The following is a 26,179-nucleotide window of genomic DNA, read 5'->3' on the forward strand; positions in this document are numbered from 1 at the left end:
AAAAAAGATAAGGCCTGTGGGAGTAACTGCAATCTACAGATAGAGGATGTTGCAGAGGGATCACTAATGCTTTAAATTACAAAATGGATAGGTGAGAAAATGCTGAAGGATAATGCTGGAGAAGCTCATCTTTTGTAGAGAGGGTCTGTCATGTGAGTGAAATGCCAGCTTGCACTTTAAAGTGACTTATGGGTGTGCTTTTTGTAAAAATAACCGGTGATTCATGTACAGTTAAGTCACATACAGCTGAGGTAGGATCACAGTTTAGATAACATTGTATTCAAATTCTTCCTCCACAGGTGGTGATGACCTCTCAGCAGAGGATGCTGGTAAGCCAGACTGCAATTAAAGTAAACACCATCACCGCCAGCATTGATCTGTGCAGCGTTCCTCAGACTTGGCTTGAGAGTACAGCCTTGCCATGCTGCTATTCAGTGGCGGTGGGCATTGTCAGATTGGCTGTACTGTAGTCCAGTGGCCTTACGGGATAGCATGGGGGCAAACCATATTTTGAGGAAGGGGGGTTGGTAGAGTGTGTGTGTGTGTGTGTGTGTGTGTGTGTGTCTAAATGCGTAAGCACAACTATGTGTGCCTCGAATGTCTGCCAACAGGATAGTTGGGCTGTGCACTTTTGCAACTGTTACTACTTTCCATAACAGGCAGGCTGACTTAGAGGCTCCTTGTACTGTACACAGTACAGCAGGGTGGCAGGGATTTCTGCACTCAAGGTCTCTTTCTCCCAGTCAGCTTCAGCTCCAGGACCATGGCACAACAGAGTCCTACCGACCCCACGAAAATGGGAGTGGGTCGGGCAATTGCCGTGCTTACCTCCGGAGGCGATGCCCAGGGTAAGTAGATGGTCTCCGGGGAGCATGGTGTGCCCAGGCAGTATTGCTGTTGTTTTGCTTCAGCAGGTGGAAGATCTGACTGTGGAAAATCAGTGCTTAGGGACTCATCAGCAGTGACAATAGAGTCAAGAATTAAAGTCTTGTCTTTGAAACTGTTGTTGGTTGTCAAAGACAAATAATAAATACAATGAATACAAACTGTGCATGTATGACAATGAATTAGACTTAACACTCTAAATCTGTTTTATCTAAACTACTAAGTACATGGCAGTGAAGTACAAACTTCACTGCCATGTTTAATCACCACAGCAGCTCTATTTTATATCAACTGTAACTACTAACAAATGTTTGCTCACTGATCATATTTAATGATTTTCATTCTAAAGAGTTAAACTATTGAGCTATCCACTCTTATGGATAACTTATGTAAAAGGGCAGCATGAAGGACTTCGCCCAGACGTGGTAGAACTACAGACAGAGATAGATGCTCCCCTGACCTTTAACTTGATGAGGAATATCTCCACTGTGACCTTTGGGAGGCGTGTCAGTGACCCCACACAATCCTGTAGTGTAAGCATGTGAGGCAGTGAGCTATTCAAATGATTCATTTTTTTCCCATCTCAAATGTATAAGATCCTTGAACAGAGTACAAAACTGGATATCTCTAACCTCTTTATTTTCCTAAAATACATAATCCTCATTAGAACTTGTATGTCATTTACCAAGTTTCTTCCTCCTCTCCTTCCACCTTTCTCTGTAGAACTGTATCTGTTATGGGGGCTAATTTTAGAGGCATGACCTTTCTGTCATGTGTTTGTAAAGGGGGGAGATAGAGTGGGAGTCCAGTCCAATTCTTCCTTACTCTCCTCTCCTTTTTTACACTGTAAGTGGAGATGCTCTTGACACCCTTAAAGTTAATTTATCCACATCTTGTCCTTTAAACAACCCCTTCAAAAGAGCAGACACAGGCCCAGTTTCCTTTCCAGCAGTTTACCACTATCAGCTCTCTTGTGGTTCTTGATGCTCCCATTTGGTGTTTATCAGCTGACGAAGCATGTTAATATGAAGTCTAAAAAAAGAACTGTCATTATACTTGCAGAGATTAGTTGTGCTGCATCAGTGCAGATTATTATCAAGGAAAATGGTGCCTTGGAATGAGTAAATAGCCTACTCGAGTTACCACACTAACTTAGAGACAACCAGACAGACTTTGATGCAAAACTAAAAATAATGCAAGTGAGGATGGGATATTCTTAATTGATCCCCACGAGGCTGAGGTGTAAAAACCGGCTGTGAAAATATGCTAATCCAGTTATCATAAATTTGAAGGAGGGCATAATTTTGAACTTTTAACTGTATTTTCATGCATTTTACAGCTTTTCCTATCAGTAAAGACCTCACTTATGGCCACTTATATACCACCATAATAGATAAGCAAATGACAGAAACCTTCCTGTTTTTTCACTCCTATTCTAATTTCTGTTTTTTAACAATGTGTCCGGTAATAAAAAAATAGAATATTATTGTTAATAAATATAAACTTTTATTTGATAATTACAGAACAGTCTGCAGAATGAGCTACCAGAACCTTTTCTGTCATTTTACGCAATTTTATTTCTAACAATTTATGCCCAAAGAGTTGTGGCGACTTTGTTACGGAGAAAACTGGGATATATTGTTGTAATTGACTTTGCATTGCTTTTTCTCATACTAAATTATCTTAAGGATTAAATGTGCAGTTAAACATCTCTGTACTGACAGAACAAGGTGTTTCATTGATCTAACCTACCCGAGATCAAAGTGGACCGTATGACATCCCTGCCATAGGTAAAGAAAATTTGCAGGATTAGGATTAGGAACAGTGGATATTCATGCATGTAGCATCTGGGGGGCAGCTCCATGTGTAACCCAGCACCTTAGCCAAAGGCACAATCACAGGAGAATTGCCCCTGTGTGTTTTTGATGGCAGAGGGAGTACAAGGAGAACAAGAAAACTCTACGCAAAAGCCCTTTAGCCCAGGTTTGAACCCAGAACCCTGTGGCTGTGGGGCAATGGTACAAAACTTTAAACCACTCAGACTTTAAATCATTAAACATACATATGTTAGACAGGAAGTTGTTAAAGTGCCACATGTATCCAAAAAATTTAAACCAAACCTTTATGCGCTGTCATAAGTTTCCTATACATTATTCCTGCAGGTATGAATGCAGCTGTGAGGGCCGTAGTCCGAGTGGGAATTTACACTGGAGCCAAGGTCTTCTTTGTGCATGAGGTAAATTCTGCTTTTAACTTCATTTGGTTTCTTCGGATTAATCATTGTAAACACATATTCAAGAGCTCCAGGTGGTATCTTCAGTTTCGGCATGATGTTTGTGCAACAAACCAAAACCACCATACCTAATATTGTTATTCAGTTAATACTACTGTTAACAGTAAACATATAATAAAATAAAAAGTGTATTGTTATTTTTCCTTTCAAATTTAAAAAAAAATATTTGATTCCATATGACATATATTCCACTGCCTAATATCCCCACCATAATAATAAAATCAACTGACGGAGTACAGTAGCTGACTATATAATCACTAAGTACAAACATTCCCTATCATTAAGCCCCAAGCTTTATCCGAGATATGACCCCTTTTCACCGAGGTGACATTGTTCTTGTTTGCTGACAGGGTTACCAGGGTCTAGTAGATGGAGGAGACCATATCCGCCCTGCTACATGGGAGAGTGTGTCAATGATGCTGCAGCTGGTGAGAACACACAAGGATGCAAAAACTGCTGGGTTTTCATTTTTGTTTGTTTTATTGTTTTTATGTTAAAAAATGGTCACAGACTAAGCAGTAGATCAAATTAGCAGCTAAATGTCAGCATTTTTAAATTGCAAGACTAAATAGAAATTAAACATTTGTGCTTAGATTTTGTTTAATTGCAGCTGCCATTCTTCTTATTAGCCTCTTTGTGATTCTTGTCGGGGTCTGAAACCCTTCTTCATTGCCTGATGTCAGGGTGGGACTGTGATCGGCAGTGCCCGCTGTCAGGATTTCCGAACCAAGGAAGGTCGCACAAAGGCTGCTTGTAACTTAGTCAAACTGGGCATCACCAACCTGTGTGTGATTGGAGGTGATGGCAGCTTGACGGGTGCAAACCAATTCAGAACAGAGTGGAGCGAGCTGCTGGCAGACCTTGTTAAAGCCGGTGAGAAACACAGAATTCACTTTTCTTAACGACACAATAAACTCATGTTGTTATGAAACATCCATCATTTTCCAAACTACTTATCCAGTTCAGGGTCGCCTATGCCTGGCGCCGCTCCCGGGTCACCAGCCAATCACAGGGCTAGTTATGGAACATGGCGTGGTGCATTTTACTGCCGTTAGCCTATTTGTCAAGTGTTTTGTCATTTTGTCCTCAGGTAAGATCACGGCAAATGAGGCCAAGTCCGCTTCCCACCTTAACATTGTTGGCATGGTGGGCTCCATTGACAATGACTTCTGTGGAACTGACATGACCATCGGCACTGATTCTGCCCTCCATCGCATCATAGAGATCGTTGATGCCATCACCACCACCGCACAGAGGTATGCCCAGAGGCAGTTGCATTTTTAAATGTGAACAAAGGAGACAACTGATTTCAGAACTCCTGACCAAAAATCTGTTATTGTGCAGTCACCAGAGGACCTTCATCCTGGAGGTAATGGGCAGGCACTGTGGGTAAGTACAGCTTGTGTGAGTGTTTTGTGCACATCAGTGTAAGTGTCGTTTCAGTGGTCACAAAGCTGTAATTACATTATCTCTGTGGAACAACAGAATATGGCACTGACACCAAAATAGATGAAAATGGAGGTGATGAACTGTGTGTGAAACCTTGAGGAGGTTATATATATGTGTGTTCAAGTTATGTCATCTCAGTTTCTTTAAAAAGAATTCACAAATTCTTGATATCATCTCTAAAATTGCGGACGATGTTTATTTTGTTGATGCTATGTTTACTTAGTCACATTACTTTATCGTGTTTGTTATTATCATTATTCTGGGAATTAGTTTTACAACAAAAATCAAATTTTAATATATACCCAATATTAGCTTTAGATATTTTAAAGTTTTAGAAAAAATGTTACTTGGCTTTGTTTGTTTGGTTTCCAGTTACCTGGCTTTGGTGACAGCTCTAGCCTGTGGTGCTGACTGGGTGTTCATCCCAGAGATGCCCCCAGATGATGGATGGGAGGAGCATCTGTGCAGAAGACTGACAGAGGTGGATTTCATATTCATGCTCACTTTGGCTTTGTTACAGTTCATACATGTAGTGAAAAGTGAATGGCGATTCTCTGTTTTACTCTGTCCCTCTTAGCAACGAGGCCGTGGCTCCCGCTTGAATATTATCATTGTTGCAGAGGGAGCGATGGACCGCCAAGGTAAACCAATCACCTGTGACCATGTCAAACAGGTCAGTATTGGCACTACTCCAGAATGCCACGTTACGCTCAACTATAGTTAGAAAGACTGCTCATAAATCATCTGTCTGTGCAGCTGGTATCAAAGAAACTAGGTTTTGACACCCGCACCACCATCTTGGGCCACGTGCAGAGAGGAGGAACTCCCTCTGCCTTTGATAGAATCCTGGTAATGTCTCAGTAAGATCTTCACAATGAATCACCGGCTGGTATTTTTTTCTTTATAAAGTTAAGTGGGTAAAAAATGTGTTTCAGGCAAGCAGAATGGGAGTGGAGTCAGTTATGGCTCTGCTGGAGGCCACACCAGAGACTCCTGCTTGTGTGGTCAGCTTGTCGGGAAACATGGCTGTCAGACTTCCGCTCATGGAGTGTGTGCAAGTGGTGAGTTAAGATCCTAAGCACACAAAAAGTCTGTCTTCGACACACGGGATCTTAAAGTATACGATATGGAAAATATAAAGTGTACGAGATGCTGTAGGCAAGCTATAATTGGCTTTGGGGTTGATTTCCTTTTTTTTCTTCCAACTTCACCTATATCAGACCAAAGATGTCACAACAGCCATGGCTGAGGGGCGGTATGATGACGCGGTGAAGCTCAGGGGAAAGTGAGGCATGCACTTTTGTGTTGTTAATATGAAATGCTCATGTGCTGCAATAATTTTTGAATGTCTATATTTTTTTTTTTTTTCTAATTTCTGGCAACAGGAGTTTTGAGAACAACTGGAACACTTACAAGATGCTGGCTCATGTCCGCCCCCCAGAGGCAAAGGTTTGGAACTGCCGTTCAACCAAATACATTTTCTCTCAGTCATTGTCATTAAGCCTCACTGAAAAATCAAATATCTCTGTAAATATTTCTTTGCCAGAGTAATATCAACATCGCCATACTGAATGTGGGAGCTCCGTGTTCTGGAATGAATGCTGCAGTTCGTTCAGCTGTGAGGACTGGACTCCTCCAGGGCCACCAGATGATGGCTGTGCATGATGGCTTCGATGGCTTGGCCCATGGAGTGGTAATCTAATTGCATGCAAAAAATAAATAAACAAATAAATAAGGAAGACTAGGGACTGTTTACTGTTTAAGCATTTAAACAGCTGTTTACCATAACTGTGCACAGCCATTACATATGATAGAGCACTTGCTCTGTGACTCCACAGATTGAGCCCATTGGCTGGTCTGGAGTGGCAGGATGGACTGGAAAGGGGGGCTCCTTCCTGGGCACAAAGAGGTGAGAGGTGACAAGTGCAGTAATGAGAGTGTGTGTTACAGGTCTTACATCTCCTTAACTTTAGGTTAGAGAGATATAATCTATTATCATGTGGCTTTCTTCTGTTCTGAAGATCCCTGCCTCAGGAGTTCATGGAGGAGATCAGCCTCAGCATCACTAAGTTCAACATTCATGCTCTAATCATTATTGGAGGCTTTGAGGTGAGCAGCATTATTGAGGCTGTGATAATGCCACAGGTAGATCAGTATTCACACCATAACCTACATATTTTAGGTTTGAGCAGGGATCTCAGCCCTGGGCTGCAAAGTAAATGCAAGTAGAATTTATTATATTATAATTTCTAATAATAATAATAATAATAAAGTAGTTTTATTTGAAAAGGGACCATGTACAGTATTAGCATAAATGTTGCCATTTAATGCATTGTACCAGAGTAAGCTTAAGATGATGATGACAAAACAGTACATTCAGGAAAAATAAACCAACAATGTATTTGATGCAGCATTTAGCATCTATTTAACACAGTAACAACGTATTTAACACGTGTTTGCATTTGCACCCATGAGGGTGGGTCCGATTCCTACTTGGAGAATGACAAAACACAAAGTCCAAAGCTAGGGCCAGCTGTGCCATAGGTCAGCTACCCTTTCTATTTTTAAACTTTCACAGGTTTTGGCCACTGTCCTCCTAGAACCCACACTTCATACAGTGTAGGTTGCCTTCAGACTGCAGCATGTAGTAGGCTCTGGCCTACACAGAAAATCAGGAAAATGTGACAGCTGAGTTTGCAGTGTATAGCATCTGTTCACTAGAGTGGAAGCACAGCCCTGTATCTGCACCTTCAATTAACCCAACACAAGCACAGAAACAGGTTCATAGCAATTGCAAAACACACACACACACACACACACATACACACACACACACACACACACACACACACACACACACACACACACACACACCACACCACACCACACAAAACCAGCCCTCAGTCAGTGCCAATTACCCACAACAGATGTGGAGGTGAGTTTCTGTGTGGATGAAACCAGTCTACTCTGTTTCAATATCTTCCTGCCACGCTGAGAGCACATAAACAAGAACGACAGACACTTCTTTTACTGTTTTCTCCTCATAGGCATTTATGGGAGGTCTGCAGTTGGTGCAAGCTAGAGAGAAATATGAGGAGCTGTGTATCCCACTCGTTGTTGTTCCCGCTACTGTGTCCAACAATGTTCCTGGATCTGACTTCAGCATTGGTGCTGACACTGCCCTCAACACCATAACTATGGTAAAGCTCTTATTTAGCACACACTTAAACACAACAAAACAACAAAGCATCAAAGCCCTATGCAGCACATGGTTCTCTTCTCATGTGTCTGCATTTGTAGACTTGCGACAGGATCAAGCAATCTGCTGCTGGAACCAAGAGAAGAGTATTCATTATAGAGACTATGGGAGGATACTGCGGCTATCTGGCGACCATGGCTGGATTAGCAGGTGGAGCTGATGCAGCCTATATTTATGAAGACCCTTTCAACATTCATGACTTAGAGGTTTGTCTGTGTCATTATGAGAATCAGTGAAGGATATGTGGATATTTTAAACACGGGTTTCTGATTCTTGATTTTTTTTTTAAATTTTTTTTGTAGCTAAATGTGGAACATCTGGTGGAGAAGATGAAGACTACAGTGAAGAGAGGACTCATTCTGAGGTTTGAGGGAGTTGCCATTATCAACATTATTACATAGGGTTCACTAGGCAGTCATATTTTATCTATTATTTTATTTTTGTTTTAGAAATGAGAAGTGCAATGCAAACTACACCACTGACTTTATCTTCAACCTGTACTCAGAGGAGGGGAAGGGCGTGTTTGACTGCAGGAAGAACGTCCTTGGGCATATGCAGCAGGTATGCTGCTTAGTAAAGAGCTTCGTCTTTTTTGTATCAAGATCATTATTTGACACCCAGTTTAATATTATGCATTAAAGGGAACCTTCTGTATGTTATCAGGGTGGAACACCGAGTCCTTTTGACAGGAATTTTGGCACAAAGATGGGGATGAAGTCTGTCCTGTGGTTGACTGACAAGCTGAAGGAATGCTACAGACATGGTGAGATTTCAGTATACCTCAGAAAGCAAAATGTTGTATTGACTTGCTGACCATCGATGTTCCCTGTGCTAATGCCACTTGTGCTGTTTAAACCTTAAACTTCAAGGTCGCATCTTCGCCAACTCTCAGGATTCAGCCTGCGTGTTGGGCATGAGGAAGAGGGCTTTGGTTTTTCAGCCTCTGGCAGAACTGGCAGAACAGACTGACTTTGAGTGAGACCTCATTTCTATTCTTTTCTGCTCTGTAGTGCGCTGAAATAACTAAATGCAACTTCAGAAAGAATGTTTTACATATTTACTCATGAATTTGATCTCTTGATTTCGTTGATTTCCCTCTGCAGTCATCGTATTCCAAAGACACAGTGGTGGCTAAGGCTGAGGCCCATCTTGAAAATCCTGGCCAAGTACAAGGTCAGCCTGGACACCTCTGAAAAGACTGCAATGGAGCATGTCATCAAGAAGAGAGGCTTAGTTAAACAGTAGTTCAGCTGTGGGATTATTTATGATAAGGCATGGGCACATGACCTGACTGTCTTCTTTGAAAGCACTTTGTAAACCATGTTTAAGGAGAGTGCAATATAAATAAAGATATTAATTTTAAAAAATTGTCTCACAGTGGACTTCTTCACCAAATCCCATGGGTGATCACTTCCCTTCATTGCTTATCTCACTGCTGCTGCTGTGCAAAAAAGTTTTTTTGTCTATTTTATGCACCCAAATATAATGCCTGTCACTTTATTTCAATCTAAAGTTTATATAAAACACAGCTTTTCAGTTACCTGTAACTGTTTCCCTTTATATGAGAGCTGTCCAATATTACATCAGATTTCTTCTTACCCTTTTAACCACATTTTAGACTCAAAATGCGCTCTAAAATACCATTGTCACTGTGCACTATTATTATTAATAATTATGATAATTAAGTACAACAGGGCACTAATGCCTTTAAAATATAAATGGAATAATGAGCTATCTTTGATTTATATGGGCTGAAAATAGATTGTGATTGACTGTTTCATTTGAAACATGTAAATATAAATAATAGAGCAATAGAAAACAAAGTAAAAAACAAAACAAAATTAAGTCACCATGAATAACTCCATATGCCACACAATTTAAATGTCTAGTAAGGAGTAGGATGAAATACTCTTTACACCCCCATGACGCTATTTAATAGTTTACAAACATGTGTTCCTCAATACAATATATAATAAGACGGTAGACATGTATAATTATTTACAAGCATAAAGTTTAATTACTGCTTATAATATTTTTCTTAATTTAAGATTTTGACAATGAGTTGTCAGTGTGATTTCTGCATTTTTCCGGCTAATGTACGATTTATATGCAGTGAGACTCAATAAAACTACGGTACCCATAATTCATTCTGTTTCCGGCTAAAACGGATGTCTTGTTGGATTGGTCTTCAACGATCTTTTAAAAACAGTGAGCGGTGGAGTAAATTCTGTGAGAGGAAAGCGGCGGACATTGATAGTAATTTTTTTTACGTACACTTTTAAAAACAACATTACACTATTGTGGAAATGTTGCTTATTGCGGGCAGCTAAAAACCTGGTTATCTACCGTACACACAAAAAACTTTTTTTTAAAGACGTCGACCTTCAAGTAAGTCGCAGTAACTGTTCTCGGTTAAAAGTCTGTTATAGCGTCATAGTGTATTGACGTTTTTGCTAACGCTAACTAGGCTAGCCACTGTGTTGAAGTTTAAGTTATCTGTTATTTACTCTTGGCTAACGTGTTTTCCACAGCTGTCGTCATGAAGTGTTTAAAGGTGGACGAATACATCAAGCGGACTGCTTCCGTGAGAGAAACTGAACTTTTATTCCACGAACTCGAGGTTGGGACCAGTTTATTAAGATGAATGCTATTAACTTAAGAATTCACGTTAAATTGCTAGTCTGACGCAAGTTGTTAATGTACCAATATTAATCCGCTATTAATTGCCTCTAAGTTCTCGATTTGAAAGCTGGATTTATTTATGTATGGTCTTTATTTTGCAGAATTATGTAAAGGGTAAGCCCGGGCTTCAGGGTCGCACACTGTGTGACCGGATCATCAGAGCTTGTAACCATCAACTTGGAGTTGGAGGCCTTGACTTGGAGCACATCGGTCAGTTGGTGAAGCTGATGGAGCTTTCTCTTCATGGCTATGACATCTTTGCAGCACTTGTGCCACAGAGCAACCCCTTATACATGGAAAAGATTGTTTTCCATATTGTCAAAAAGCTAAGCAGCTTAGAAGTTCACACTCTGTGCAGCCACATAGCTGGACTACTTTACAGTCGTCTTTCTAAAGCCCAACAGGTATGCGTTGCTTCCTCTACAAGAGTATCTTGTGTAGTATGTCCGACATTGAGTTGAAAAATTAATACTTTAACAAGATTTGTATTTTATGTAGGATGAAGAAGACTACTGTGTTCTTGTGAGGAGCTGTTTTTCCGTGCTGTGGAGTGGACTATCTGCTGCCAAAGACAAGAAAATCTTGAATCCTCAAGACAAACTGCGCTGCCAGATGCAGGCTTTGAGCTTTCTTTTGCTTTTGGACGCTGAAAATGCAACTCCATCTCTGCCTAAAGCTGTCGTATACACTGAAGATATCGTCACTGAATTTGAGAGTAGCTGTGGAGTGATGACAAAGGAGGATACCTCCATTCTTCTTCAGGAAATTAACACACTTTTTAACACATGTTGGACTGGTGATCAAGACTCTGGCGGGGATGGCTCAAAGCAGCCTGCAGCATCACGTTTTTACATGCTTTCTGAAATGGTGCTGATTATAGTGAAGGTGCTGTGCAAGGCCGGCCACCACAGTCTGGCCTCCTCCTTCCTGAGTGAAATTGAGAGAAAGGCCTCAGACTTTCTTAGCTGTCAGTGTACAGCAGTGGTGCTTGCCAAATGGGGAGTAATGATTCATTCAACAGTGAAAGCAGGTGATGAGGCTCGCCAGGCTTTAACAGAGTGTGCTAGGGCCGTGAGATCAGTCTCTGGTAACCTGGGTGACAGAGAAGGTCATGCACTTCTGGAAGGGTGCAGCTTTGTTGTGTGGGCTGTCGACAGTGGGTATGACAAGGGTTTAAGTGGACCAGTGCTACTGGCTTTGTTTTCTTTTTTTGAGGAACACCAAGAGTGCGTAATGAGGATACTAAACAAGGTTAGCATTGCCACTGACGAGTCAAAATAGGTCAAAGTTTGGAAGAACAGACTTTTCCTGATTATAAGTGCTTTTTTTACATTTATTTTTTCAGAACTTGTCATGCCAGGCCGAGTGCAGCAGACTACAGAAGTCTATTTGCTTCAGTATTTACAAAGGCTTTGAGTATGCCTATGAGAGCATGCTTGCATCTGAGGTAAGTAGGGATGGATAGAGTGACAACATAACATTGTTTTGATTATGTTTTTCAAGGAAAGTAACAAAACTAAGACCCGACTAGATATTTTCTCTTATAATTACATTGTGCTGTTAATAACTTTCTTTTGCTCTTCTTCTTTTACCTTTGTTCTTTCTGTTGTTGTTTTGTTGTTGTTGATTTTTTTTTTTTTAATTTAGCAAAGAAGAAAGAGGAAAAAAAAATAAGTACTTTGTCTGCCAATGCTTATACCATATGCAGTTAGAGTTGTGGTTCTCTAACTGTGGGGATTAGAGCCCCTGCAGGAGGGGCATGGATGACCAGGGAAAAATATAGAATGATTTTGATCTTTTTTTTTCTTTTTCTTTTTTTTTCTTTTTTTTTTTTTAAATTTTCTCTTAAACTGAACTTGGTTCTTGCTTTATAGCTTATTTTTTTCAAAACCATTTTGGTAAATGAATTCAAAAAGAGAAAACCACTTGTTAACCACTGTTATAGATAATATAATTGCTCTGGTTTATTACTGTTTGAGTTACACACCAGTAAACACAGTCAAAAGTGTTTCTGTAGATGATGATGATGATGGTGTTGGCAAAACTGAAAAATCGTATATTTCTGTGTGTTTTTTCAGTTCTGATTGTACTTGGTTTAACTGTTGGTTGTGATTTGTTGTACTTAGCTGGAGGACAGTGACACACTGGAAAGAGTGCTGCTCTACTGCCAAGCCACAGCTGGACTGATGATGACAGAACTGCATAAACTGTCTAGTGAAAACCTTGTCATCAAAGCAGGTGATTTTCTGTTATTAATGTTGTCAGTTCACTTGAAATGAAATTATATGAAAGAGTTCCTTAAATTATACCATACTTTAGATATAAGGATTTTTTTCTGACGCGCATAAATGAAACGCCAGGTAACAAAACTGCTTTTAAAGAATATAATTACATGAAAGTTTTGGTGACTTTCTTTTGTCTCTAGCTCAGTGGTTCTTAATCTGGGTTCGATCGAACCCTAGGGGTTCGGTGAGTCAGCCTCAGGGGTTCGGCAGAGCCTCCGCCGTGACATGCACGGCTCATTTTGTGCACCAGTAAAAAACATATCTATGTCTTGAATTTAAAAAAAAAATCATATTTTATTTTTCACTAAAGAGGGGTTCAGTGAATGCGCATATGAAACTGGTGGGGTTCGGTACCTCCAACAAGGTTAAGAACCACTGCTCTAGCTCAAATAAAAAAATATTTGGGCTGGGAACAAAACATTGGATATGTAACTTAATTACCGGTATATCAAATTTACTATAGAAATACTATTACTACCAAGAAATACTATAGGATAAATAGTTCAGTTTATTTGGTCAGGGTTTTTGTGACCTTTTTTTGTTTTTTCATTTTTGTTTTCATGTGTCTTCTAGTGATTGCTGTGAGCAACTTGGCTTGTGGGTTGTACAACAGACGTCTCTATGACAAAGCCTTTATCCTAGTTGAAATCCTCTGCAGGGATCTGTGCAAAAATTGCCCTGCCTCTCTCTCTGTGGATAGGGTAAGTGTTCTTTAATGATTGATATTCTCTCTCTGTCTCTCTCTCTGTCTCTCTCTCTCTGTCTCTCTTCTTCTTTTTTTTTTTAACATCATTGTGTAATCGTATATCTCTGGTCATATTTTGTAGTAAGGCACAGCTAGGGGAAAATTTGGGGGTTTATGACTAACATTGGTTTGCAGACTGCAGCAGTTGGTTTATGAACAGTCATGAAACCAACATAACGGATGGGAAATTTATTATATTTGCTAAATATTTGGAGTATTTTCTTTAAAAAGTCTGTTTTTACGGTTTGTGATCAGTTGAGCCGGCCCTTCATGTTGGCTGTGCAAACTTCACGGCGGACTGGGCAGTATGATCGAGCTCTGGATTGGGTGATCCTGTGGCTGAAGGCTTTGGGGGACAAAATCACTGCTCACATGACTGAACCTGTATCGCTGTGGGTGAAAACAAAGACTGATGCAGCATGTAATTCTGAAGAAGACATTAGGCTCAGGTACAAACAAGGACTAATGAAGTGACTTTTATTGTATGCTTGTCTTAGATTTGTCTTTTCTAACAATATTAAATGAGTAGGATATTGATTAAAAAAAGATAAATGCTCGTTTTGTGTTGGCCATTTCTTGAGCAGAACGTTGCGTGACGGTTTTGGTCCTGATGTACCTGATGAGAGTGTAATGCTGCGCCTTTTGGAGGAAGAGCTCTGTGCCTACAAGGAGATGCCAGGAGATACAGCCCAGGAACGGTACAACACTCTGTGTGATCTGTTGGATATCTGTCACGAGGAGAGTTCCCATATACATCTGCGGGCTGTTTACCTCTGTGAAATGGCCAAAGTTGTGTGCTTCCAGGATTTCAGTGAACAGACTGACTGGTAAGAGCTTTTATTTGCATCAGTTCTAATGGACTCTGGTCCTTGAGAGACAAAACACATTCTTTAGTGTGCCACGAAACTGTGTACTTGGGTTATCACCATCTCTCCATCTATGGAAAGTAAATGTTTTCTCTGTGCTCATTATGTTATATTATTTGTGTACACAGCTCAGCAGTGGATTTTATTCACGAAGCTCTACGACTTCTTGATGAAGAACCAGAGACTCCAGAGAATGCAGACAAACTGAAGGATGACAAAGCCCATGCTTTGCTATGGCTTTACATCTGCACTCTGGAGAAGAACCTTCAGGAGGTGAGCGCTGTGTCATCAATCATCTGCTTGTTTTTGTGGACTGCTGTTGTTTGTTTGCACAAAGGTGTGAGAAGGAGTAAAACTGAAAGTGTAAAGTCCAGTTTGCATAGTGGCAGCCCTATCCAAATGAATGGGAAGAGAGTCATATATTTTAATTTTAAGGGAACTGTATGGAATCAGCAGTTGAGTCCAGTAAAGACCAGACATCAAAGTCTGATGACTTTGTGCCAAAATACTTTTTAAAAGCTTTATAGTCTGCATGTGCACGTGCACAGTTTCACGATATGTTTCACGAACATAAGTGGTTCAGCAGTCGATTGGCTCTTTAGAGAAGGACAGCAGCCATATTAGCTTGCCTCCTCGTTTTATATAATGTTTCTGGTGTTAGTTTGATACTTATTTGTGTGTTTGGATTAATTGTTGATTGTTTCTTTTTCTTTTTTAACCAGGCCATTGATAGTGACAGAAAAAGGAAAGAGCTGTGTGAGCAGACACAGTGTGTGACCAATTCCATAGGAAACAATGATTTTGATTATGAAGACAAGCAGAAAACTCAGGACAGTATTCCGGTTTATGAGGGGCTGCATTTCAACCTGACTGCAGAGCACAGTAAGATAACTTTTTTCCCCCATCAGTCAAATCTAAACTGATTGTTTGTTACTGGATATGTTTGTGTGATATTTACAGTTCTTTTTTTTTCTTGTTTTTTTGTCTTCAGAGTTGTGTCAGCCTTTGGAAAGCGCTTTGGATATTTGGACCACTATTTTTCAGAGTGAAACCCTGCCTTCTATCAGGGAGCCAAAAGAGACGTGTCGCTCCATTGGTGTGACTGCATCACTGTTCAGACTCATGGGAAAGGTGACAGCACAGGATGTGCTCCGTTTTGCTAATATCAGTCATTCTAGAAGCACATTTTGCCACTTGGTAACCACTTTCAAACACTCTTTGGCACTTTAACGCTTATCTAAATCAACTGTAATGTCACAATGTCAAAGACAATCAGTTGCCCTTTAAAGCTGGATTTGGATACAGTAAAACCAAACCAATGAAAAATTAATTGGTTAAACATATTTTTTTATTTGAAGCTGCACTGCAAGTAATGGTATGTTTGGTGTGTTTAATCCAGTTTTTAATTAAAATGTCAGTTTTTGTTTCCAGCAAGTCATCTAAACTCCAATTCCATCCACTTAAAAAAAAAAAAAGAAAAAGAAAAGAAAAAAAGAAGACGTGATTGAATCTTTTTGTGTGTTAAATAATAATTCTGTTAAATAGTTATGATCTCAAACTTTACCACAATAAGTGTATGACCAGAGAGATTTCTTGTAACTGTTTTGTTTTCTGTTGTTTAGCCTCTCCAGGCTTTGAAGGCTCTCCAGATTTTGACGGACTTCTCAAGAAAACTGGCTGATAATGAGGCCTGTGCCAGCTCGCTCATTCATTCAGCCAATATTCTTCTTGATTTGGGTTCCACAGAACTGGCGCAGGTAATGCATGACGTTTAGTAACCTTTCTTACTTTCTATGCTTTAGTTTAATAAGAGGCAATATCCAAATGTGCCATATTGTTTTTAGGCACAGCTAAACCAAGTGGAATCAGTTCTCTCAAGTAACACAGCAGAGGGATCTTCATCCTTGTCCTTACTGGCAATCCTGGTGAAAGCTCAGTGTCATTACAATAATGGGCAGGTATGTAGCATTCTTCACATGAATCCAGTGATTTTGATTTTCCTAAAACATATTATTCTTGCAAGTTATCATTGTTGGCGGGTTTTTGTTTTTTAATTGCCCTTCTTGTGTTTGCTCCCATTTCAGATTGACTGTGGACTTCGCTGCCTTATTGAAGTGCTGAAGGAACTAAAGAAGCAGCAGAAACAGTCAAAAAGCTGGTACTTGCTGCGTGCGCGGGCTCTGCAAACTTGCTCTTCTTTTTTGAGCATAGATGCAGCTCTGCTTCCACAAGTTCAGAAAAATCTTATAATGGAACAAGGTTAGAAGCACTTGCAACTCTTTCTTGAACCAGACGCCTTGTGTGTTTTAAATTTTGCATTGTTAGAATATGGAGAAGAAGTTTTCACCTATAGTATAATCAGGTAAGGAGCTGTGTGTATGTATCTCTTAGGTATAAGTACTTCAGATGGTGCCCTGTACGAGAGCCTAAAGCTTCTTTGCAGCCTTCTGGTCACTTTGGTGGGAAAGGGCCTCTATGGGACTACCACCAGCAGCAACAGTAGCACAAACGTGGCTTTCATCAACCAGGGTATGTTTGTCCCTCATTCTGAAAGTCGTTGGTGCTTGTTTTGCGTCTTGTAACTGTCTTCTTATTCCCTTCTTATCCCCTATAAGCAGGAGATAACCTGGCACTTAAGTGGCAGCTGCTTGCAGAACTGCTAAACTGTTCTAAGAAGATGGTGTCTGTGAGGAGCAACTGCGGGGCCATTAATGACGCCAGACTACAGTGTCTAGAAGCCTTGAAACTGGCCATAAAACTTCAAACACTCAGCCAGTATGTACATGTACATGGTAGTGAGTTAAAATGCAGTTTTTATGAGATATTTGTCTATATGCTTGTCTACATTGGTGATGTTAATGTATTGAAGTGACATTTTTATTGTGGCTTGTTTTTTACACTGAGCACAGTAAATTATGAATTCCTGTTAACAGTGTTTTATTTTGTTGTTTGTTTGTTTTGTAGATGTTCCGAGTTGCTGGTGATGAAAGCAGAGTTGGAGCTGATGCAGGGAGAAAAAGATGAAAGTAGAACTGATTTGGACATCGTCAGAAACCTTCTGGAGCGCTCCACAGGTCTGTAAATGTATAGCTCCATCACATGGGGCCAGATGTTAGTTTAATAGTGTTGACTTCCAATAAAAGGTAATGATATGATCACAACTGAAATGTTGCTTTTCATGTTATTGAGTCACAGTAGACAATGAGGCTGGACTTACCAGTCGCCACGTGAAATTATAAAATATGTTGCAAGGTTGTTTTGTTTTGTAATTTATTATTTTTTTTCTTTTGTTTTCCCAAAGATTTTTCTGATCAGGTGCAGAGGGCTGAAGTGAAAATCAAGCCAAGGAAAGGTCGTCCTGTCCAGAGACCTCAGTCTCCTCTCCCAACCATAGAGGATGATCTCAAGGACATATTGAGCACCAGGTGGACCTCCAAAGAGCCTGTACTGAAGGATCTGTCCAGCTCTCCACCTCTCAAAGCCCTGCCTCACCGCTGGCTGTCGTCACTGACCCATGAACCTGAATGTCAGTGCCCTTGCTGCTCCGAACCCTGTCTAGGTCGTGCCACTGCTCGCTGGGCAGCTGCACAAGCTGATCTGCTTCTTCAGCTGGATCCGAATGACACCAGTGTCAGCTCCAAACTTCAGTGGGCAACATTATCCCGCTCTAAGACTGTTACTGCCAAACTTGGAGTAAAATTGGCTAAACTCTTCCCTCTGTACGATACTGGCAAGCATATTTCTAAACCCTCCCTAATGCAGGATATAGTTGGCCGTGTTTATCTGCATATGGCGTTGTCTGGGGTAGATCCGAGCCTTACCAAGGTCTGTGGTATATGGAAAATACTGGAAGCTGGCTTAGCTTTTGTTGAGTCTACACCTTCTCCAATGCTAAGGCCTGTGAGAGCAGGCCTAATGACAGCCAAAGCCATTGCATCCTTGATAAGCTTGGCTGCCAAAAATGAATGCACTCCTCAGGAGCTCTTCTCAAAAGCTTGGACTTGGAATATGCCGAAAGAGGGCAAAGACCTGAAATCAGAACTGAAAACTGATCCTCCTGCATCTGTACTGAAAAAATCTAAAGACGTCATTAAAAACTCTGTTACTGCTGATCCAAAAAAGGAGGCAAAGAAGACCAGGTCTGTCAGACCTAAGATTCGAGTCACAAGCTCCTCAACCAAAGAAAAGAGTCAGGTTCCTATCACACCAGTAACTGTAAAGTCTTATCCTTTTGTTAAAGAGCTCAGCTCTTATGACTTCAACACAGCGGTACCTACTTTGGCCCTTACTCCTGTACAGAAGGTAAGATGTCCTGCTTCAGTGCAGAAACCCTCAAGGACTGCTCCTAAGCTACAGTTTCATGTGTATGAAGAGTTGTCTCCAGTTCAAGGCAAGGCTCAGCCTGTGCCTGCTGCTCCTAAACGAACAAGGAAATCGCGTTTCAAGGTAAGCATCTAATGATGTGAGGTTTTATTATTTCATGATGTGCACTCCAGTTATGCAAGAAATAGAAAAATGTCTTTAAATTTTAATTATAGGTGGAATTTAGTGATGAAAGCGACTCAGAGGCTAATGCGCAGGCAGAGCCCAAAGTAAAGGCTGAAGCCTCTAAGACACGAACAACTGCTAGGAGAGCTGGCCACAATACCAAAACAACCCCAGATGCACCTGCTGAGAAGGTTCCCCCCAAGAGGCAGGTTAAAGGGAAAAAAAGCACCGTGGTTCCTCGTGCTGCTTCTTCTTCTGATGACGAGGCATTGGTCTGTCGTCCTGGTTCAACAAGAAGAACCAGAAAACAAGTTTCCGCGGCTGCTGTGGAGGAACCAGATACAATGAGGACCATCGAGGAGGAAACTCCAGAAGTTCTGGACATGAGCATTGAACAACTTAGGACATCAGATGCTGAGGACAATTCAGCTTCAAGTAAAGATAACAGTATGTATTTTGTGCACATTTTGTAACATAGAAAAAAACATCTACATGTCAGTCATTCACATGTATTGCTGTTTTGTTTTTAAATTACATCAGTAAATTCGGATTACAGAGAAGTTTCTCCCTAATTCTCTTGTCAGCAAAGTGCGTAGTTCTAGTTTTCACAACATTTACTTGAGGAACAAATATCCGCAAGCAAATACTAATATCAATAGTGGTCACTATAGTCCCTAACAGAATATCTTGACTGTTTCTCTAGATGTGGATTTTGAGGTGCTGCGGAGGGATATGTGCGGCGATCTGGAGAGAGATGAGCTGTTTGTTCTGAGAAACAGAGGTCATCTGAGAGAGAATGCACAAATCCACCTCTCTCATGCAGACAGCAGGCCAGGTGAGCCAAAATCAGATGATGCAGTATGGACTGGATTTATACTTATCTTATGATTGTGTGCCAGCAAAAGGAAAATAATGTAAAATGAGTTCAAGCACTATAAAGGAAGGGTTGCTTTATAAAGTAAAACAAGGGCTATGATACCTCAACTGTAAACCAGATGTTAACACGGTTTTTAAGTTTTAAAATGTAATTGTCTGATGCATAGTGTCAAAGAAGGGCTGCAACAATAGAAAAATAAACATGGAAGTAATATATTAGATGGGGAGTTCCTAATTAAGTTTCATCCATAACATCTTTTTTCAGACAATCTCACTTTGGAGGATGTTCAGTCATTGCTCCGTTCAGCGTGGTTGACTCTTCAGCACTTCCCCCCTCCCACTATTTATCCGACCCTGTGTGCTCTTTTGGCCTTGACCACGGGACAGCAAAACTCCATAACCACAGCAATGCTACATAGCCATTCTGTGGGCATCACAAGTCGACATCGCACAATCAGGCATATAGCCAGTTGTCTCAAGTAAGCACGTGTAATATGAAGTGTCAATTTATGATTTTCCACTTATGACATTCTATTTTCTGACACCCGTCATTTCTATTGTAATAGAAAGCTGAAAAAGGCTTCCAGGGAGCTGGAGGACAAGATGGATGCTTTGAGTCTGAACGAGCTCACTCAGACTCTGTGTGAACAGAGGCTGACTCAGATGGAGAACATCTTTTCATTCCCAACAGCTGACCCCTTGACTTTTCCAGAGAACCATGGCCAAGAGTTTATCCAACAAATCCAGCACCTTCCTTCAGGTAGAATAATACTTTCTTTGATTTCTCTTGCTACCCTGACAGCAGTGAGCGTCTTCTGTTTTAGCATCCATAGCCCAACTATGTCAGAATCTTTAGCATTTGAAAGGCTAAGCTAAGTAAAAGCAGAATTTGCATTATCAATGTGACCTAAGTAACATCATTTGACAGTTTCTCTGTCTATACTTTCCGTTTTAGGAGTGACTGCATGTGTGATGTCTGTAATGGGAGTCAAACAAGGAGAAATGGGCAACAGCATCATGCTGACACGTCTGGAGAAAAGTTCTGCTCCTGTCACAGTTTATATTGACACATCTAAACAAAAGGTGAAGGTTTTCAGCAGACTGTTGATCTACTTTTTTCCTTTAAAGCAAATACATTTACAATTCAAAATTAATGCAAAATGAAAATGTAAACTAACATAGTTTTTACCTCTCAGCCATAAAAAGACTGATAGGGTATTAACAGCTAACTTTGTGAACACGATAACGTGAACAAGGAGACATAGGATTTTTATACCATAAGTGTATCTATTAAAAATCTCAGACAACTTTGACTCTCAACAATGTCAGAGGTCAAGTTTTCTGAAAATCTTGTGAATGCAATAGCTCAAGAAAGAAGTCACCTAGGATTTTCATATTCATAGCATAGGTGCATAGGGAGCTGGAATCTAGAAACAATCAAGTAAGGGAATTTTATTATTGTCATAATCTGACGCCTTAATTTAAATGCTTTGTTTGGTTCTGTGACTTCATGCCTCAGTCGTGACACTCAACAGCAGCAGCCCCAGTGCTTTGTCCAGCTTTGTTTATAAGACCTTTAAATCATATTTTTAACAGATAATGACTAACTTTGACTTCCTGTTGTGCAGCATCCCATTAGCCAGTTAGTCCAGGAGATGGATAGTATTCTGGTCGAGCAGAAGGTTGTGAGCTGTGTGTCTGAGAAAGCCAAGTGGTGGGAGGGCCGCAGGGCTCTCGACTCTCGAGTTGAGGTAAGTATTACAGATGAATGACGTTGCTGGACTTCATAGTGCCTGCATTCTTCACGTACTTTGATTTTGTTAAACAGTCATTTAGACCAAAAGGTGTCATGGCAAAAAATTTCTATGAGCAATGTGAATTGCTGTTTTAGAGCGTTCTTTTAAAGTGGAAACATTTTGCTATCTCACCTTCAGCAACTCTTGAAGGACATGGAGAGGTTGCTTGGATGCTGGAGAACCTTCCTTCTACCCCTTTCATTGGATGCTGAGCTTTCCAAACAGACCCAACACCTTTACCACGCATTATCTGCAAGGGGAGTGCCAGTGGAAGAAGAGATGTTGAAGGTGGGTTTTTTTTTGTTTGTTTTCGTTTCATTTCCATGGATCTTTAACATCAGCTTCTAATTGATTATTCTGACCACTAATGCCTCTGACTTGTCTTAGGTTCTGCTTTCTGCATCTCCTGTGCTATCTGAAGACGACTTGAAACAATTTGCTCTTGGAGTTTCTCCACAGTGGGACACTGAGTGTGATCAGCTTCTTCACACTGCTGTGTCCCAGCTCTTACAGAGGGATGAGCCCCGAAATCATGTGGTTCTAATCCTTGACAAGGTTGGTTTCATAATCTCTGTGAAATACTGAATTCACTTTTATAGCTAATGCAGGCATGTGTGTCACTACGAGTTGAAAAGCATCACTGCAATGTATCACTTGTGAGAAGACAAAGTATTTGCTGCTTATCAGCTTTTGTACTTTTTGCTGCAGTACCTTCAGAAGTTGCCGTGGGAGAGCATTCCCGTCTTAAAGTCTAGCTCTGTAAGTCGGATGCCTTCTCTGCACTCGCTGCTTGGACTGAGCATTCAAAAAGAGGTATGATTAAGCTCTATAACTGTCAGGTAGGACTCATACATGTATGTTAAGGCTTTTAACATTCACACCTCTCATTAACTGCAATGCTAATAAAGACATTCCCATGCCGTCAAGGATTAATGCAAAGTGTCTGTATTGCTAATGAAACAGTTGATTTCAATAGTTGCAATGTTATCGTTATTTCAATCATTCTTTTAGACTGACTCCGAGTCTATTTTGAGGCGTGGTGTGGATGCAAAGAAAGTGTTTTATGTGCTCGATCCTGATGACAATTTAGGGAACTCTCAGGAGCGTTTCAAAGACTGGTTTTGCAGGTGAGACTGAAACATGTCAGTAATTGAGCACAAGTCCATGCATAAATGTTTTTCATCAGTTCAGTTTTCTATTCTCATTAAAGTAAACCGGACTGGGAAGGAGTGTGTGGAATTGCACCTGACTTGGGCCGACTAGAAGAAGCTGTTGCTACAAAAGACGTCTACATGTGAGTTTCAGTTTTATAAGTAAAAATTAACTACAGATTCAAACCCCTTTATTGTTTGAAGATTTTTCTGTATTCAAGATTCACTTTAAAATTCTTTTAAAAAAAGGTCTCCGTTAAAAACACATTAAAACCAATAATGGCAACCTGAATGAACTATATATATCTATATCTATATATATCTATATATATATCTATATCTATATATCTATATATGAGAGAGAGAGAGAGAGAGAGAGAGAATAAAAAATAATAATAATTGTAAAAAATTAACTCTGCAAGCAGACCACTAAGCACTGTGATGGACTCCAAGGCAATACTCTCATCTTGGCAGCATCTTGCTATGGGTGTACCTGTCAGGGTTTAAGGGAAAGAGGTGAGAGTTTATCTATTAGTAAAAATAATTCAGCCACGGTCTTGTTGGAGTAGCTTGAGGACAAGTCTGCCTGTGTCTGAGTGACCCAGCCAAAGAATGAGTCCAAATCCATGTGTGCATAGCTTGTAGAGATGTGTACAAAAATACCCAAAGCTTAATGTCCTACTTGAGGGCCTTCTGGAGATAAGTAAGGGTCAGTGTGCAGAAAGTGAAGGTGTCTGGATGGTGACCCTGAGCTTTAGTGTAGATCGTTCACACTGGGACTGATTTCTTTATCAAGTGGGTGAAACCTCAAAAATAAAACTTTCTCTTTGTCAAACATTTAATATTCATTCTATTTTAAATAATGAGGGCTTGTTTTTCTTAACGTTCAGTTCTGTCATCAGATTTCCATCTTTTTTTACCTTGTATTTCTATTTTTTTTTTCTGTTCGTTTTGTGAGTTTCACTGTTTGTTTGGTTTTTTGTTGTTGTTGTTGTTGTTGTTTGTTTGGGTTTTTTTTGTTTGTTTGGTTTTTTTAAATCTATCTCTCCATGATTTTAGTTATGTGGGCCATGGAGCAGGAGCCCGGTTCCTGGACAGCCAGGCTGTTCTCAAACGGCCGCTGAGGGCAGCGTCTCTGCTGTTTGGCTGCAGCAGCGGAGCCCTGGCTGTCCGGGGACAGCAGGAAGGAAATGGCATTGTGCTAAATTACATCATAGCAGGCTGGTAAGATATCTTTGCATTTTCATCCATGTGCAGCTGAATGAAAACTGGATAACATGACCATATGAAATGCACAGCATTTCCTCTTGATGACTGCAGCAGTTATAATAGCTGATGTAAAACATTTTCATTTTATGCATTTATTTTTAACTTGTGCACTACAAACAAAGCACTTATGATTTACAATCGACCCTAAAAACAAAAATTTAAATAAAGAAAAATAAACATGCATAATAATAAAAAGTAAAAATCTGAAAATGTACTTACTGAAAGTTTTGTTTAAAAGGTCGCAATCCTGCTGCATATAATTTTTGATAACATGGAGTGTGATTTTTTTTTTTTTTTTTTTTTTTTTTTTTTTTTTTTTTTTTTTTCCCCTCTCTCTTTTTTTTAATACTGCTGTTGCAGATTTAATTAGAATCTTTTGAAACAAACTGTTGTTAACAGAAGGAATATTTGGGGATCTTATGTAAAGTATCTAGTTTGTAACATGTCTTATGGTCATCATCCTTTTGATTTTTTGTTTGTTTGTTTTAGCCCATTCATCTTGGGAAATCTCTGGGATGTCACAGATCGGGATATTGATCGCTTCACCAAGGCCTTGTTAGAGTCGTGGTTTTCTGCTGGCTCCGGGGCACCGCTCCTCGACTTCATGGGGTCGTCTCGGCAGGCCACTCACTTGAAATATCTGATAGGCGCTGCGCCCGTGGTATATGGCCTGCCAGTGCACTTAACATAGGGTGCTACTGAGGTTAAATCCTTTTTTTTTTTTTTTAAATGCATTTTGAGTATAACATTATTTTTAAACCATTGTTTTGAATTTTTTGTGTGTCAATACGTTTTAAATAACGGGATTTCTTTTAAATTTTTAAATTCATTATTAATGTATAGAATGAACTCCTTTTTAAAATATAATAAATGTTTTTTTTCACACACAATCTGTTGGTGCCCTGTTAATTATGTAGACGTGAAGCCCAGATCTGTCTCCACAATCATCAGATCACAATCTTTGGGAGTTAGTTGACCAGGAGATTGGTATCATGGATGTGCAGCAGACAAATCTGCAGCAACTCTGTGATTCTTTCATGTTAAAATGGAATAAAATTTCTGAGGAATGTTTCCAGCACCTTGCTGAATTTATGCCACAAAGAATGAAGGCAGTTCTGAAGGAAAAAGAGGGTCCAACCCAGTACCAGCAGCGTTTATTTGATAAAGTGGCCACTGAGTGTACGTTGAACCTGGTGCCTGCGATACCTGACACATTTACATAAAGCTCTCTACCTTAAACCAATACAAAAGAAAAGAATAGTAACAGTATAAAAGTGTTTGACACGAAAAATGTCTTCAGAAAGGAGCCACCCCCCCCAAAGCCCATCCTCTCGTATCACAGCTGAGTGTTTTCTAGTCACTGTTTTGAACTTTGCACCCATGGGTCATGCATGGTGTTATTTCTTTGGAATAAATTATTAGTTTTTAACAGCAGTTGGTGGATGTCTACACTTTCTGGGTGCTCTTGCAGTTTTAGTTTTATTTTGTCACAAGCACAAAAAATAAATTTTATATAGGGCCTATATCCAGCAATATTTTTCTTCTTCCTTTGGCCTGAGCAGACTGAAAGCAGATCATCTGCCTCCATCACACTCTATCCCTGGAATCCTCTTCTGTCACACAAACCCTCTGCATACCATCCTTAACTACATCCATGAATATTTTCTGTCTTTCTCTCCTCCTGCTGCTTGGCAGTTCCATCTTCAAGATCCTTTGTCTGATACATTTACCATCTTCAGTTCATTTTCGACTCTGCCACCTCCAATTCGGACTGCTGTGTTTTAGTCAGTGCAGCTATCTCCAAATTGTACATCATAGCATGTCTCACTACCACCTTGTAAACCTTCCCTTTCACACTCGCTGATATCCTTCTGTCACAAATCACCCCGGACACTTGGCTCCACCCTGCCTGCACACTCTTCTTCACCTCTCTTGCGCACTGTCCATTGCTTCAGATGGTTGACTGCAGGTATTTAAACTTATTCTACTTTCACTACCTCTGCACCTCTCTGCCTCTCTCATTCACACATATGTATTCTTTCTTACTTCTATTGACTTTTATTCCTCTTCTCTCCTGAGTATATCCTCACTTCTTCAGGCTCTTTTCCTTTCTTCCTACTCTCACTACAGATCGG

The 26,179-nt window shown here is 40.2% G+C and overlaps 2 protein-coding genes across 3 annotated transcripts; both read left to right on the forward strand.

Annotated features, from left to right (window-relative positions):
* Positions 1-592: 592 nt before the first annotated feature.
* On the forward strand, positions 593-9,253 carry pfkmb (phosphofructokinase, muscle b). The gene is made up of 22 exons (XM_003441476.5): positions 593-848; positions 3,048-3,121; positions 3,529-3,606; positions 3,862-4,051; positions 4,269-4,434; positions 4,523-4,567; positions 5,000-5,108; positions 5,205-5,300; positions 5,384-5,476; positions 5,563-5,688; positions 5,848-5,912; positions 6,013-6,076; positions 6,174-6,320; positions 6,466-6,536; positions 6,649-6,736; positions 7,675-7,827; positions 7,928-8,092; positions 8,189-8,250; positions 8,336-8,447; positions 8,550-8,649; positions 8,756-8,861; positions 8,990-9,253. Exons 1-22 carry the CDS (start codon positions 764-766, stop codon positions 9,129-9,131), a joined length of 2,337 nt encoding a protein of 778 aa, XP_003441524.1. The 5' UTR covers positions 593-763; the 3' UTR covers positions 9,132-9,253.
* Positions 9,254-10,051: 798 nt separating this feature from the next.
* On the forward strand, positions 10,052-25,563 carry espl1 (extra spindle pole bodies like 1, separase). 2 transcript variants are annotated; one of them, XM_005469499.4, is made up of 32 exons: positions 10,052-10,274; positions 10,418-10,506; positions 10,670-10,972; positions 11,067-11,819; positions 11,914-12,015; positions 12,695-12,806; positions 13,427-13,554; positions 13,854-14,047; positions 14,183-14,425; positions 14,593-14,737; positions 15,187-15,346; positions 15,456-15,595; positions 16,087-16,221; positions 16,309-16,422; positions 16,549-16,723; positions 16,856-16,993; positions 17,083-17,239; positions 17,429-17,538; positions 17,766-18,910; positions 19,003-19,387; positions 19,656-19,787; positions 20,094-20,307; positions 20,395-20,588; positions 20,784-20,911; positions 21,457-21,579; positions 21,763-21,912; positions 22,012-22,179; positions 22,333-22,437; positions 22,636-22,751; positions 22,835-22,918; positions 23,835-23,999; positions 24,534-25,563. In XM_005469499.4, exons 2-32 carry the CDS (start codon positions 10,426-10,428, stop codon positions 24,733-24,735), a joined length of 6,501 nt encoding a protein of 2,166 aa, XP_005469556.1. In that variant the 5' UTR covers positions 10,052-10,274; positions 10,418-10,425; the 3' UTR covers positions 24,736-25,563. The 2 variants fall into 2 exon arrangements, with proteins under 2 accessions (XP_005469556.1, XP_013124672.1); XM_013269218.3 differs by having other exon boundaries at positions 19,003-19,399; positions 24,534-24,869.
* Positions 25,564-26,179: the final 616 nt, after the last annotated feature.

Source organism: Oreochromis niloticus, linkage group LG5 (assembly GCF_001858045.2).
Source record: "Oreochromis niloticus isolate F11D_XX linkage group LG5, O_niloticus_UMD_NMBU, whole genome shotgun sequence".
In the NCBI taxonomy this organism is placed as follows: domain Eukaryota; kingdom Metazoa; phylum Chordata; class Actinopteri; order Cichliformes; family Cichlidae; genus Oreochromis; species Oreochromis niloticus.

Coding starts and splice junctions, on each gene's coding strand:
- pfkmb (XM_003441476.5), top strand. CDS start 764: ATGGCACAACAGAGTCCTACCGACCCCACGAAAATGGGAGTGGGTCGG. Junction 4,435..4,522: donor ATCACCACCACCGCACAGAG/GTATGCCCAGAG, acceptor GTTATTGTGCAG/TCACCAGAGGACCTTCATCC. Junction 6,321..6,465: donor ATGGCTTGGCCCATGGAGTG/GTAATCTAATTG, acceptor GTGACTCCACAG/ATTGAGCCCATTGGCTGGTC.
- espl1 (XM_013269218.3), top strand. CDS start 10,426: ATGAAGTGTTTAAAGGTGGACGAATACATCAAGCGGACTGCTTCCGTG. Junction 10,973..11,066: donor GTCTTTCTAAAGCCCAACAG/GTATGCGTTGCT, acceptor TATTTTATGTAG/GATGAAGAAGACTACTGTGT. Junction 11,820..11,913: donor TAATGAGGATACTAAACAAG/GTTAGCATTGCC, acceptor TTATTTTTTCAG/AACTTGTCATGCCAGGCCGA.